Source organism: Sphaeramia orbicularis, chromosome 5 (genome assembly GCF_902148855.1).
Source record: "Sphaeramia orbicularis chromosome 5, fSphaOr1.1, whole genome shotgun sequence".
Classification (NCBI taxonomy): Eukaryota; Metazoa; Chordata; class Actinopteri; order Kurtiformes; family Apogonidae; genus Sphaeramia; species Sphaeramia orbicularis.
This window is the reverse complement of record NC_043961.1, coordinates 48,325,569-48,341,500: the sequence shown is the minus strand read 5'-3', so window position 1 is coordinate 48,341,500 and position 15,932 is coordinate 48,325,569. Positions and strand designations below refer to the sequence as shown.

General features: G+C 36.5%; 1 protein-coding gene across 3 annotated transcripts in view; it reads right to left on the bottom strand.

Annotated features, from left to right (window-relative positions):
- Nucleotides 1–2,805: 2,805 nt before the first annotated feature.
- tox2 (TOX high mobility group box family member 2) overlaps nucleotides 2,806–15,932 on the bottom strand; it is a 127,757-nt gene continuing 114,630 nt past the window's right edge. For 2 of the 3 annotated variants that reach the window (XM_030133940.1, XM_030133941.1), the window contains 4 exons: nucleotides 15,188–15,268; nucleotides 9,857–10,267; nucleotides 8,174–8,322; nucleotides 2,806–4,957 (listed from right to left, as the gene is read on the bottom strand). In XM_030133940.1, the coding sequence (XP_029989800.1) occupies nucleotides 4,915–4,957; nucleotides 8,174–8,322; nucleotides 9,857–10,267; nucleotides 15,188–15,268 (684 nt within the window). In that variant the 3' untranslated portion in view covers nucleotides 2,806–4,914. The remainder of the gene's footprint in view (nucleotides 4,958–8,173; nucleotides 8,323–9,856; nucleotides 10,268–15,187; nucleotides 15,269–15,932) is intronic. The other variant, XR_003935419.1, reaches the window with a different exon arrangement.

Sequence of the window (15,932 nt, the reverse complement as noted above, 5' to 3'; positions counted from 1 at the left end):
ACTATTAATGTAATGAAATAGCTTTAGTAGCAGCCTGGCTTCTGTTTCAAAAACTCCCCCTTTAACATGCAATAATAATAAAGTTACAGTAAAATGTTAATCTAAAAGTAAACTGATTAGTAATGAACAAGTGTTAATAGCTTAAAACATCTATAAATGTACAGATGATGTAAATACTAACAAGAGAAATAAGATTGTCTCAGAACAAGGGGAGTTACAAAACCAAAACACAAAAAATGAACCAGCAGTAAACAGTAAAATAACCTCACCCCATGGAGTGTGAGGAAATGTTATCAAATCGATACTGAGAGACTCTAATTTGGTCTAATCTAGTCATTAAAAGAGCTTCATCATCACCTGAGGTTTCACTGTGAGTCTGAGGGGGATTTTAGAAGTACAAAATTTCATTGCTGGTTTTGAATGGTAATGTAGCCAATCTGCACATTTAGTTATTTACAATATCGACAAAACAGGTGATGGTCTAAGTTTGACCGCCACAGGCCGCCTTTCAGTGGTTGTCCAAGCTGACATGACATTTGTGTTGCGTTATATATGTATCTAAAGGTGTGAAACCACAAATGTGCTTTTTGCCTGATGTCTTCTATGTTGTATGTCATCACCGGATCTGTGTTTTAGTACACAAGCTGCAACACAATGTCATAACAAATGGTATTCATTTATTTTTTTAACCACAAAAAGAGATATTGTACAAAGTAAAATTCAGTTCAATTCAATTCAGTTCAATTCACTTCAATTCAATTCAATTCAATTCAATTCATCTTAATTCAGTTCAATTCAGTTCAGTTCAATTCAATTCTATTTATTTATTTATTTACTTACATACATTTATTTATCCATGAGCCATTGTTACTTGCTCATGTATTTTTCAACCAGGTTACAATTGTTACATAAAATGTTTGAATCTGCGAATTATTTATTCGTAGTTAACAAAATATGTAGCAATATAGTAAAAAATATGAAATTAAAAAAAGTACTATTTCAAAGCCATCAGCAAAAAAGTAACCTTAACTGATGCTGAAGACAAAGCGAAACCCATTTCTTGTTAAAACCACCCACATTTCCTGCTGTTGTTGCTCCACCACAGCACCGGAGTTGCAACTGAAACATTTTGTGTGTTTGCTGCAGTGACTGGTCTGTGAGAGGCTCATAGTGCCTGTAGTTCAACCACAGCACTGACCTTCTCCACTAACCCAAAGGACAGAGATGCTCTGGACTGGTAGATTTCTCATGTGGTTGGATTAATCATATGCACATCCATGTTCACATGAAGAACAAAGACATGCATTTTTCCACCACAAGTTGCCAAAAAAAAAAAAAAAAAAAAAGAATAAAAAAAAAGATCTCAACAGTGAAGATCTTATAGAACACTGTGTGGAAATTTTCCACTGTCGTCTAAGGTCAGAGAGTGAAGTTAGACTTCTTTTTTAATAATCTGCAAACATGATCAGTGTGTTGTACAACATGAAAATCCTTCTGCCTTTAACTGCTCAGTTTTCCTGATGATCGTTTCATCAGAATAATGGATTGTGAGATGCTGATTCAAACACTGCATTGAATTTTGCTACCTATGTGTTTCATTATGAAATAAACTCTTAATAAAACACTTGGTTAATGCTCCAAACTCCTAAAAATGTGCTATTACTAATGGAAACCTCAAACCACTGCATTCACTACTTCTCAGTGGCATGCTCCTCCATAAATTGTAGCTTTTCATTTTCTGTTGGCCTCATGACTGACTCTGAGACAAGGAATGGGATTAAGGGGCACTGACAGAAGTGTCAAATTGATATTGTCGTCTTGAAGTATTTACTACAATACAGCTACAGACGATAACTACCAGCACAGCTACTGGAGGAAGAAAGAATATGGAGCAAAGGGAAAATATTTTGTGCAAAATATGAAAGAAATAAAGTGTATGCATAAATATACCACAGCTAGAGAGAGAAGGCACCACCCAAACGCATAAAAAACCCAAACCTCCTTCATCACCTATTGTCAGATATACATACTCAAACACTGAAGGAGATAAAAAAAAAAAAAAAAAAAAAAAAAAAAACTAAAAAAACACAACAGGCGCAGACACAGGTCTGCATGGTTGCACCCAAAACCTCTTGTATCTGGAAACGCATTAAGAATGTATGGCTGTGATTTTCATATATATATGTGTCATATCACAAACTGGCAGATTTTCCAATTGTCCAATAATGATCTATTTGCCAATTCAATCTGACTGAAGACGAGACGGTAAGCAGACATAAAATGAATAAAACATTGAATGGAGAGATCATGACAGTTTCTGTCTCTCCAGCTCTCTCTCTCTCTTTCCAAAAGTCTCTGAGAAGACTTGTGTGCAATTGGGGTAAAATCAGTACTTGGACGGTTGCCTGAGTTTGTGTGCACATTGCATTTCTCTGTTCTCTTTATCTCACACTAGACGCCTACGATGCACCACTTTCACAAGCAAAGCAAACGTCTTCTCGCATCTGCTCTCTTGTTTGTTAAGATAGTTTACTGGCAATATCCACTCTGGCTGGTGTACTCTGTATCCATGGCTAATTAGCTAATGCCATTGGAGCCTGCAGCTAAAAATAAAAATAGGATACAAACGTGACCCTCTAAAGTGCAAATACACTGTAAGGTACAGTAAGTCAGTGAGGGGGGGTGTGGATGTATCTTTAAAAATTATGATTATCACTTCCTTTTAAAAAAGGTGTGATTGTCTCATTAGAGACGGAGACAACAAGCAATGCAAAAATCTGGAGTGAAAAAAGCCATTAGACATTATCACTTTTAAACTTTTTTTTTATTATGCAGGTTGGAAATAAAAGAAGCATTGTGACACAAACAGATGCTGCTGGCAAGGAAAGAAAGAAGCAGCACCCCAAATGTAAAAAAACAAACAAAAAAAAAAAACCCAAAGAGATAATCATCATTGTGATCATAATCATTTTATCAAATGAAAGCAAAAAAACAAAACAAAACAACAACAAAAAAAAAAACGGTAAAGTAACAATAAAAATACACCTCCATCGAAAGAAGCAAAAGTGATCTAATCTCTTTCATAAATAAGAAAAAAACCTGTCAAATGGCTGATGGGCAACTAGCAAAAAACAGTATATTGATAACCATTAAAATATTTATCATTACTGGCTTTACAAATAAAATAACTACAATTGGCAGGTTTTTACACAACTTAAAATGTTATAGTTTTATAACAACTAAAACTTGAATTATGCTACAGTAAAGAAATAAAAACAGATGTCTTTGTCAGCAAAATGCATTTCTGTTAATCACGCAAAAGTTAAAAAGATGAGCTCAGAACAACCAAACACCAACTAGAAACTTAGAAAAATCACCGTGATGTGATGGTTTCATTCACATATTTCATTACTTCTGCATGTTGAGGAGACAAAATTGACATTTATGGTCAGACAAAATAAGAAAAAGAAGGAGGAGGAGGGGGGGAGGGTGTGTTTTGAGGCTATATCTTTTCTTCACCTGCAACATTATATCTCATTTTATCTCACACCGTTTCTTTCTCTCTTTCTATCTGTTCCCTCTCTATCTCTCACCTGGCTCTTTCCATTTAATGATCTGCAGGACACATATTGTGTATTCAGTTTTAGATTGAACTTTATTGGAAAAAACACACCAGTGAGCACAGATTTAATGCAAGAATGAGAGTGTGAAATACTCCTCTGAAATCCAGCTGCACAGGGCTGTTAAAATTCACGAGAAAGACTCAACACTCCAACACTGAAACACGCTTGTACGCCGAGTGTGTGTGTCTGTGCACATACGTACAAGCTGCACACACACACACACACCTACACACACACACACACACACATGCCATGAATGGGGTACATTCGACCGTCCAGACACACACACACACACACACACACACACACACACACACACACACATACACACAGAATGACTTACATGTAATATTAAAGAAGAAACAAATCTATCTGGACTTTTAATTCCCAATTTGATCCCATAAAAGTGATATTTACAATCACACTGTGACAGCTCAGCAGACCTCAACAGGTCTTAAATATTAAAAAATGAATCTTTTTTTGTTTTGTCGTCTCTTCCCCACCCGCGCTTTTCGCAATAATTCGCAGGCCCTTAAGCAAAGCTACTGCAAACGTCAAGGCCTGCACTGAACCTACTTGAAGTTAATATTTCTCTACAGTACAGGGCCAAACACTTAATGGCAAAAAAAAGGAAAAGAAAAATGGATTTTGCAAGCCAGAAATAAATAAAACAACAACAATAACATAAAGGGCAAAAAAAAACACAACAGGAAATTAAAAATGATTAAAGAAGAAGAGTATTTTTTTTTTTCCTTTTCATTCTAATTAAAGCTGAATGGGGTCCCTGAGGGGACTTCGACGGTGACACAGAAGAGGAGTGTTCTATAGCCCAGTGTAAGTCAGAGTGGGCACAGACACACAACTCAGGGAGTGGGAGCGCAAAGGATGGAGTGGGGGTTTGGGGGTAAAAGGTGGGGTGGGGGGGTCTTTATAAGTGCTTGGCAAATTTAAACAGCAAGAGGACTGCTAATACATTAAGTGGTACAGACAGTAGTCATCTAGTCAAAAAACTCTGGTCACAAATTTGTCTAGAAACTGAGAGAAATAAGGATTACACTGACAAAAAAGGTGGTGGTGGTGGTGTGTATGTGTGTGTAAATGTATGTCATTATATGCTGAGTGTGCGATGTATGTATGTATGTATGTGCATCAGAGGAGGGTAAAAGGGTGTAGGGTATGACGGATGCAGAGGAGGTGGGGGGTGGGGGTAAGGGGGTGGGGGTGGGTGTGAAGGGGGGTTGAGAGTAGACTCCTCGGTGTCGTATTTGTAGAGAGAGCATGGTCTTCAGTTTCAGGTGAGGTAGAGTGGCTTGTCCCTGCCTATCATGCTGCCACTGCAGAAGAAAAAGACAAACAGCGCAGTTAGAGGTTAGAAAACAAAGATACAGCGGAGAAGAAAGGTGGAAGAAGCCAGATGTGTGGCTGGAGGTGGTATCCATTTCTTATGTTTAACCCTTTCATGCATGAATAATGAAAGCCTTAATCAAGATTTTTTTTCCTGAGTGTTTTTTATTCCTCTAGGCATTAAAAAAACAAAGTGATTGAATTTTTTTTTAATGAACATATTTTTCATGGAGTTGCAAAAATGTCCACTCAGCTGGACACCATGTAAAGAAACATATTTACTGATATACTGTATGAAAACTATGAAATAAAAACATTTTTAAAGCAGTTAATCTGATGTTTTCTCATATTTTCACATACTCTTATGGAGATAATATGCAAAACAAATAGGGATGTAACAATATGAAAATTTCATATCATGGTTATTGTGACCAGAACTATCACGGTTATCATTATTATCACAGTATTGTTGAAATTGTGCTCAAAATGTTTAAAAAGAACTAGTACACACACTGAAATCACTGAACCAAGTTGTATTTAAAAAAACACAAAACAAAACAAAAAAAATAAAATAATTGTCACAATGCACTTTCTCTTGGCAGAAACATTCAAATATTAACCCTTAGTGGTCTGAGCCTATTTTGTCCGTTTTTCAGTCCTTTTGATTTTGCCTTTATATACTATGTAAACAAATGGTTACTGTACCCATGTTTGGGATCTTTTTTTTCCAGCACAACTTCATCTATGTCATCTATCTATTGTTTTTCACTTTAACCTACTATATCAACACAAAAGGACAAAAAACACAAAATATTATAAAATCCGACTTGAAAAATGTATATACTTTATTGCATAAATAACACAAAGATGTTTTATGAACTTTTTCAAAGACTTTAAAAGTGAATATTGGTTCCAAATATTAGGTATATACAATTAAAATTGTAATAAATTAAAACTATACTCAAATATTTGACATAAAAGCAAATCTTTACATGGGCGTTTTCTCCCCTAAAAGTGCGGTAATCAAACACGGTTATCATGATAATTAGAATTTAAACAGTAATATTATTTTTCCGCTGTTTATCGTTATACCGGCAATCGTTACATCCCTAAAAACAAAAAAACAAAAAACTGCTAATTACAGTCTAATAACAATAACAAGCAATTGATTTCTGCTCAAACATGTTAGTGCAGATCAGGTTATAGTAACGGTATGAATGTCAGTGTATTATGGGATGATGCATGAGCGTCCACTGTGTCGGCTGATACAGACCTAAAACAACAAAATCCATGAATATACAAGAGAACAGCTGTAGAATAACTGCCCACTGTAGTGACCAGTGTGCATGAAAGGGTTAAATGTAATAAAGTTACCATTATAATCAAGCCATTTGCAATACTTTTTCTGATCAGTATTATTGTCATATTTCTCGGCCCAAGCGCCTAAAAAAAAAAAAAAATCATGACTTCTTTCCACCAAGACACAAGAACAGTGACTCTCTAACTTTTTTAACTCAAGACCCAAAAGATCAAATTTTGGACCCAAATGTACAAAAATATGCAAAAAAATATTTGCTTTGATGTCTAAAGTTTTACTGAAACTCCCACTGATAAAATATGTTGAATAAAAGCACTTTGCTAGAACGTTATAGGTCAGTCACAGAGCGAGATCACAGGCAAGTATTAAAAAATACAACGGAATGACTTTTATGACTTGTCTGAGCATCTTTCTGTTTCAGGAACCTTTTTCAATTCTTCATTTTTTATGTAGTTGTTATCCTTTCATTGTAACTTTTTTGTCAGGTTATGTCTTTTTCATCATTTCCATCTTTTACATAATTTTCATCTTGTTATGGCTTTTATGTAATTTTTATCTCATGTCTTTTTTGTCATTTTTCCCTCATGTTTTATTTTTTGTTATTCTTGTCATATTTTAGTTTTTTTTTTTTTATCTGTCTTTCTGTCGTTTATGATTTTTATCTTTTTCACCTCACATCTTTTATATTTTTTGACATTATTTTCATCTTGTCTACTATAATGCTTCTGTCATTTCTTGCATTTTACACCTTTTTTTTTTTTTTTTTACTTTGTTAGAATCTTTGCTGCTATTCCTGTCCTTTGCATGTCATGTTTTGGTAAGGTTTAGATTGATCAACTTTTCTTGTATTTTAATAAGGATAATTAATTCACATAACATAGACTGTTGCCCATAAAGGTAGAATTAAATATTTTTACCTCCTCTCATGAAATGATAACTTGTTCTTGATAGATAAAACTGGGACTCAGTATGTAATCATTGCACCTAGTCAAAGCTGATTAGCAATAAGTATAAATAGGAATAAAAAGAGGAATGTGTCTGAAACCAAAATTATTCCAACTCTATGGGCAACAGTGTATTAATGTAGATATTCTACACTGACAATTTATGATCCAATAAACAGCTCTATGTCTCATTTTGAGCCTAAGTTTGTGAAATTTAGCACTGGAAAGCATTTAATTTGGAACAACTACAGGGAGTATTAGTTACTAGAGTGACAAACAGATAGCATGCAAAACGCAAAATATGGCCAATTACACGTATCGATGGGATACAAGCCTCTTCTAAATACAGGCATGGTACCTCCTGCAGCCGAGGTAAACAGTGAATGAGAGGAAACGTGGTATGCAAATGTAACAGCCTCATACAGTGCTACCTTCTAATCAACACCTGTGAATAATTAAAGATTTTATGGTTTTTAAGACCACTAGCACGTTGGACCGTATCTTACAGTTCTGCAGGACTGAACAGCCTGCCAAAGCGTTTAGTACAATAACAGTGAAAACTTGTGCTAGGAACATCTGTTTTTTTACTGCTGTCTGACAAACACATGACAGGCTCTATTATCTCACCATTACCTCTCCAGCTGTCTGCCGTGTCTCGCTGGTATGGAGCTGACAATTTTCAACACTTACATTCAGAAAGCTGTGGGAGATGTCTGACATGTGGCTATATGCTTATTTCTGAAAGAATCCTAATTTAAGGCCTGTAAATACTGGTATTTATAACATTGTCAAGTTTTGATTTTCTTGTGGCAAATGAATTAGTCTTAAAGTAAACCTGTGTGTGTGGATCACGTCATTCAAGTGTCAGTGATTTACAGAAATTCAGCGTAAAACATACTGTGGGAAGCACATAAAACAGTACAGTCTTGTCTTTTCCTGCTGACCTGCAGTGGTTGCCACACTCCCGATTGCAGTATTCACTGTCCCAGTCATGGCTCTGAGGCACTCCAGGGCCCGGACCAGGTCCAGGGGCTCCTGGAGACTGGGAACCTCCGATGCTCTTCTGATACTCTGACTGGAGGTGGGAAAAACCCTGAAGGAAAACAAAAAATACAAGACAGTTATTAGACATAGGAATGAGGGTTATTAATTGTCACCATATGTTCACTGTTGTTTATGTATATATTTACTTCCTTGAGTTAGTTATTATTTGTTTATTTATTCGCCAGCACAACTAAGAAAGGCATTGGTAATAGATTCTATGTGTATTTGTGTGTTGTGTATATGTATAAACGTATATATGTGTATATGGATGAATGAGTGTGTGTGTGTTTGTGTGTGTGTGTGAATAGATATATAAATATAGAAGAGTAACATAAAAGGAAGAGGGACATACATTATTAATAATATTGTAGGGAGAGGGGGTGGGATTAAATAAATTGCACTTCTTCCCACCCCTTTTCGGGCATGTAAATGGAACTATAGTGCTTTTCTTCTGCCTAAGATTGTTATGATTCTTGATATTTGTATTATTACCTCCGCCAAGGAGGTTATGTTTTTGCCAGGGTTTGTTTGTTTGTTTGTCTGTTTGCTTGTCTGTCCGTTAGTGTGCAACATAACTCAAAAAGTTATGGACAGATTTGGATGAAATTTTCAGGGTTTGTTGGAAATGGGATAAGGAAGAAATGATTAAATTTTGGTGGTGATCGGGGGTGGGGGGGCCCACGGGGGGGGCACTGATCAGCCTTGGCGGAGGTCTGCGCTCTCCGAGTGCTTCTAGTTATGTATGTTTTGCTAGTGCATATATGTTAAATTTCATTGCATGTTTGGAATAAATCACTAAATAAATAAATGTTAGCTAAAGTAAAGTGCGTCAAAGATGCAGCCCAGGAGCCAAATCCAGCCCGCCAAAGGGTCTGGTCCCTTGGGATGAAGTTGTGAAGTGCAAAAATTACACTGAAGAAATTAATAATCAAGGATGTTAAAATAATTTTAGCTCAATTCAATCTAAAGTGGATCAAACCAGTAAAACACTATCATAATAACCTATAAATAATGAAAACTGCAATATTTCCTCTTTGTTTCATTGTAAAAAAAAAAAAAAAAAAAAAAAAGTCAAATTACACAAAAATGTTTACATTTACAGACTAGCCTTTTACAAAAAAATGTGAATAACCTGAACAAATATGAAAATCTCTTAAGAGAAGAATGTGGAATTTCACCAATATTCTGTCTGTTAAATGTTGTGTGTATTTGTAGATCTACTGTGATCTGTAAGTTGTGATGCACATGTATAAATGATAAACTGAGGCATAGTATTGTTGAAATTGCAATGATTTTTCTTAAGAATTTTCAGGTTGTTCATATTTGCTCATGTTATATTCAAGTACAGTTTGTAGAGGTAAACATTTTCAGAATGGAATTTTACTTTTTTCACTCAAAAACATAGAGAAAACTTTGGAGTTGACATTATTTCTAAGTTCTTATCCTATTATTTATATTATTTTACTGGTTCGGCCCACTTCAGATCAAATTTAGCTGAATGTGGCCCTTGAACTAAAATGAGTTTAACACCCCTGGTATAGGGCGTTAAATGTATTCCACATGACAGGGAGTCACTCGGTTACCTGCTGCCCAGGAGGGGGGGAGTGGAGAGAGGCCTGCAGCCCCATCTGGTGAGAGATGATTGGCTGGGACTGGACCTGCTGCATGCGGATAGGCTGGTTGAGGAGCGAGCTCTGGTGCAGGGAGAGCTGCTGGTGGGGGTGAAGGGGTGGGCTGATCTGGAAAGAGGAAGGGGGAGAGGCACTAATGCTGGGCAGCATCTGTGATTGGCTGAGCGTCTGCGACAGGGTGTGGCGAGGGGCGTGTCCTGTGTAGCTCTGCAGGTCGGTGAGAGGGAAGGCCCCGGGCCCCAGGTAGGGCGACGACGGCTGAGGGGGAGGTGGCACGCTGTACAGTGGTGGGTTGGCTGGCATCATGTGTGGAGAAGCCTGGCTTGTTTGGGCACTTTTTGTCTCCACGGGATCATTATATGACTAGAGAAGCAGAAGACAAAACTAATGAACACACTAGAACTTGACATAAAAATATTTGAACAAAACTCATTTAGGAGATGGTTAGTGTTAGTTCAGTCAGTGTTCATTTGGAGATTTTTGTGATGCATTTTCACACTGTAAAGCAAAGACACAGTGGTCACGTTTCATTACACTTCATTAAAAATGCGATATTTACAAAGACAAAAAAGGTTCCATTTCTAAAGCAAAACTCATGTTTTTCATGAGCATCCAACCAAACTCGAGGACATTTCACTAAAGAGTACACACCGTAATAAAAAAATCAATCTCAGTGTGTCCTTGTGTGGAGGGGCATTAACTCATCCAACCTCTATGGCTGATTTTAATGTTCCTGAATGCAATGAAAACAGTACACGTGGCAACCTGGCATAGGGTTACATTTGTTTATATCATATATCAGTAGACCATTTTTGTCTACTTTTCTCTTCATCTCCTGAGCATGTACTGGAAAATGGATTGACAAGTGATGACAATGGTAAACATCCCAATTAAATGTGTTATTAAAGACGCCCTGAGCAACCCTCTTTGTTAATCTACTCCGAAGCTGAAGTATTTAGCATTGATAGCTAGTGTTTGGATGCTTACATCCCATAATACCACTAAAGGCCAAAACTGTAAACAGTTGTTTTTATGCTGTATATTCAGCACAATACATATATCTGTTGACAGCTTTGTTTGATGTGAAGATGAAATCATACATTGTATTACTGAACAGTTCACACTAATTACATATCATTTCCTAACTACAGAACTAACCACAGATTTGTTGGGTTCAGGGTAACCTCACCCATGATCACCGCTCCCTTCTTCTCCTTATTTATTCCAAACAAACCCCTGTTGATGCTGCGTGACTCGACACCCACCCACGCATTTATTCTGCAGGTCTTTCTGTCTCCCTGTCTTTCATGAGGTGGCGTATGTATGAAATACATCCAGTGTTTCTCATTAACTGTCAGGCTTGCCGGAGTGATGTGTGGTGGTCCGCTATTTAGTAATGGCTCACATCCATCCCTCTGCACCCCTGAAATAATCAATGAAATAGGACGGCAGGACGAGGGAAAGTGAGGGACAGACATATTTCCAGGGTTAAGTGGAAAATGAAATACAGAAGAAATGGGGTACTGGGAGGAGAGTGAGGGCTGGAGTGGGATGTGGTGCACCTTATTTATTTCCAGTCAAAAGTGTAAGATGATGTATTGCTGTAAATAGACTGAATATTAATTAGGGTTTAATGTACAGGATATATGTTACGATAATTAGAACATTTATGAAAACTGTTAAACGTGTGGAATTTCCTGAATAGCACAGCTCATTTAATCACTCTCTGCACTTGGATGTTTTTAATTCAGATGAACTCCACATAAGTGCTGAGGCATACAGTGGGTAGCAATCAAACTTAGCTTTTTTTTCTTCTTCTCCCAAACAAACTGGCATGCAGCACAAAACAAAAGGCAACAGGTGCACGCTGAGGATGTGAATCCTCTAAATGATGCTCCAATTACCTCCAATTCCACCCACCCCAATTCACTTTGAAAAGACTCCTTCATTGGTAATTAAAAAAAAGAGAGTCGAGCGTTGAATCATGAGATTCAGCCGTGCATTCACATTGGCTGGTCTTGAATGGATGCTGGAGGAGGGTGGGGTTGTGTGTATGTGTGTGTGTTGCAAGTTTATTTTTGTCAGTCAGTTTTTTGACTGGCAATCTACCAACATATAGTATCAATCAGGCCTCTGTATAGGAGCTCTGACATGAATGTCTAATTGCACCAAAGACAAGAGATGAGAATAGTCTTTAGTTGAAAGTATGCCACAGTGAAGAGGCTGATGAATTAACTATTCATGCCTTAATCAAGGTGCTTGTTTTCGGCCCATGAGCATGAGAGGAAGTGTGGAAGCTGCAAGAGGGAGTGTGGGGAGGGAGGATGAGGGCGGCGAGGGGGAGGAGCCTGGTATATGCTAATGCAATTTAGAGTTGTGTTAAAAAAACACAATGCAGACACAGTGAAGTGGAAGCACAGCACCAACAGACTGAACACATGAACGTTTTCTCTGTATTGTGGTAACTCATGTAGAAGCTTTGCGGATGTCAAACAAGTTGAAAGAGTCGTATTAATGAAGCCTTTAGGAAACTGATGAACACATATTCACCATTAACTATTAGTTATTACTATAGATGAATATTTTGTCTCTTTATTAGTCATTATAAAGCGGTTATTACTGCCCCCTTCTGCAGTGTCATATTCTTCAACTACTGGGCCATTCACTAACAGTTTTCCACCAATGACCTCCTAGTTCCTGCCTTTTAATAGTAAATAAGAAATTCAATGTCGTTCAACACTTATTAACTGCTAGTCTATTAGTTAGAAGTATGACCTCATTGTAGAATAGGAAACATATACATGGAAAAACTTATTTTGAGTATTAATGCCTGTAGATTTATATTTGATTAGATAAGAATAACCCATGTTTTTAAGCACTATAATAGAAGAGAGGAACCATATTAAAAAAAGAAGCATGTAATGATCATAATTCATGCATTGACTTACAGTAAATAAGAGTTTAGTGACAGAAAACTTATTTTAAGGTCTAGTAGTTCTAGATTATACTCATGAAGAATAAGGTATTTCTGTGCTGTGAATCAATATGATACAAATATATATGAAAATGAGCAACTACTTATCAGTGACCACCTGGATCTTTCCTTATTTATTGGGAATGTTTATTCTGATATCAGCATGAAAAGAAAAATGTTCAAGTTTCAGGTTTACCCATGTGGAAATGGTATATATAACATACAGTATGAAAGTGTATGAAAACTGATATACATATATTTATGTTAGCCATAAGGTGATTTATTACTGTCACATACATACATCCTGGATATATGAAATATGAAATCTATGTTTGTAACCAGTGTGAGGGGGTATATGTAACATAATAATATATATACAAAATGTAATTATGCAGTAAATACAGATGTAGTCAGTTATAGTTACTGAGGAAAAAAAAATGCACTGTAATTAAATTATGGGACATTAATGAAAATACCAGTGATTACAAAGGGGTGAAATGTAAATATGTATGCATATTCATCAATTCTGCAAATTCAACCATATTTTCTGAGCTCTGATGGTCCTACGCTTGGGTTAAAATAATGCTTTAACGGCCACTTTAAAACATTGGTTTGAAAAAAAAAAGAAGGAAAAAAAACTGTAATAAGTTACAATACAATAGTTTGATGAAGTAATTACAATTGTAACTAGTGACTAGTAATAATGCGTAACCTATTACATAGGTATTACATAGGAGAATTAATTATTATAGAAAATTTATATGTATATAATTAACCCTTTCATGCATGAATTATGAGAACCTTAATGGGTCAAAACACAGTAATGTCCCATCAGAGTGCAAACTTTAATTGATTGACATTTTAACATTTACAACATTTATTTCAATATAAAATAGCTCCTTGTTTTGGATGATCCCTTATGGTCCAACTAAAGCAAAAATGAACTTAAAAGTAACAATGTGGGTCAAATTGTCTCTAAAATGTCCCGTGAGAGAGATTTTGAACACTGTTTTTTGACCCTAATCAAGATATTTTTCCCTGAGTGTTTTTAGGCATAAAAAAACAATGTGAATGAAAATTTTTTTATGCACCTATTTTTCATGGACTTAATATCCACTCAGCTGGACATCATGCATTCAATTTTTGAAACAAAGAAACATGTATTTACTGATATACTGAGTGAAAACTATGAAATTATTTTTTTAAAAAAATGCTGTTAATCTGGTGTTTGTCACATTTTAACATACTCTAATATTACTTATTACTCACTTTTTGGAGATAATATGCACAAAAAAACAACTCTACAGTCCAATAACAATAACAAGCAATTGATTTACTCTCAAACATGTTAGTGCAGATCAGGTTTAACAAGAACAGTCAAGTTACAGAAATGGTATGAATTGCATTGTATGAGATGAAGCATAGGTGTCCACTGTGTTGGCTGATATGGAACTAAAACAATAAAATCCATGAATATACAAGAGAACAGCTGTAGAATAGCTGTCCACTGAAGTGACCACTATGCATGAAAGGGTTAAAATGTATTAATGTACACCTATATTTTTAGGTTTCATATATATTTTCGTTATTTACACTGTTGTTCATAAAGCTGGATTAATTTTATTTTCAGACACATTCCTCTTTTTATTCCTATTTATACACAGCAGTAATCGCCTTCAAAGGTGCAATGATTACATACTGAGTCGTTACACTTTATCTATCAAGAATAAATCACATTGTCACAATCATTTCATGAGATGAGGTGAAAATATTTTTTCCAACTTTATGACCAACACTATATGTTTTTAGCCTGTTTGCAAATATATTTCAGAACTGGAAATTCAGCATATGTAGATGATTTCTCTTTGTGTGTAGGAAACTGGAGTAACCTGCAGCACAGACAGAGGAGTAGGTGTGGGGAAACCTCAGCCAGAACATTACAGACCCACGGAGAGGACAGAAACACCACAGGGATGGCAAATGATAGGTAATGTCTGCATCTAGTTCTACATGTGCACACTGATGAGTGCACACACAAGCACACATTCTGTTACTTTTCATTTCTCCCCAGGTTACAAATCAGGTGTGTTTGAGGCCTAATTTTCGCTGTTCTCCTCTAAGCACACATACACACACACACACACATACACACACCTACACACACACAAACACACATGTATGCACAAACCACTCCGTGCAGAAAGCGCTCCCTTTCCGTGGAATAAGAGTGAGAGGAATTCTCTGTCTAATTTATCATCCCTTATATCGCCACTGACCCATGTATATCAAAGACGTGACCCCCTGGTTACCTTGGAAACCAGACTGGCTCTGTAGGCGGCCAGGGCTTTCAGGTACTCCTTCTTAGCAGCTTCTGTTTTCCTCTTGTAGCTCTGCAGGAGCAAACACAACAACAACGACAATGTTTGATTACAAGGTGATGTCAAAAGGCTAAAATGACCCTGTGGGGATGAGAATTTGGGAATCATTGTGTGGCAGTGATGAAAACACATCAGATGTGTTTATTGCACTGTTTAAAGAGATCTGACCATCTGTTTAATGATGAAAATACTGAGGCAGAAGTGCAATAATGTGAACATGTAAAATTAAATATATTACAGTTAAATGAGGACTGTGAAGTGCTTTTTCATTCTGTAAATTGCCACGCACTCTCTTCCTCTATTCTTGCTGTAATCGGTCTTCTAATCAGAGTGGCGGTCCCTTCAAATCACTCAAACACGAAAATAAATAAATAAATAAACAAATAAATAAAAGAAATCAAAACAGCATCCAATCTCAAACGTCCCGAATGAACCTCAAATGATGCATTAAGACATGGAAATGGACTTCATGTCATTGCATGTCACTCATGGGCTCCTTATAGCTGCCACTGCCTGTTTGATGTGGGAAAAACAAGTAGCAAAAAGTCCACCCTTAAATTGACGAAGAAGACTCAGATCTTCTCACCGGAGCTGAGAGAGTGTGTGTCTGAGTGTATATGTGTGTGAAAGCAGCGGGTAATTACTGATCCTCAGTGAGAGACTCCATGGACGGGGT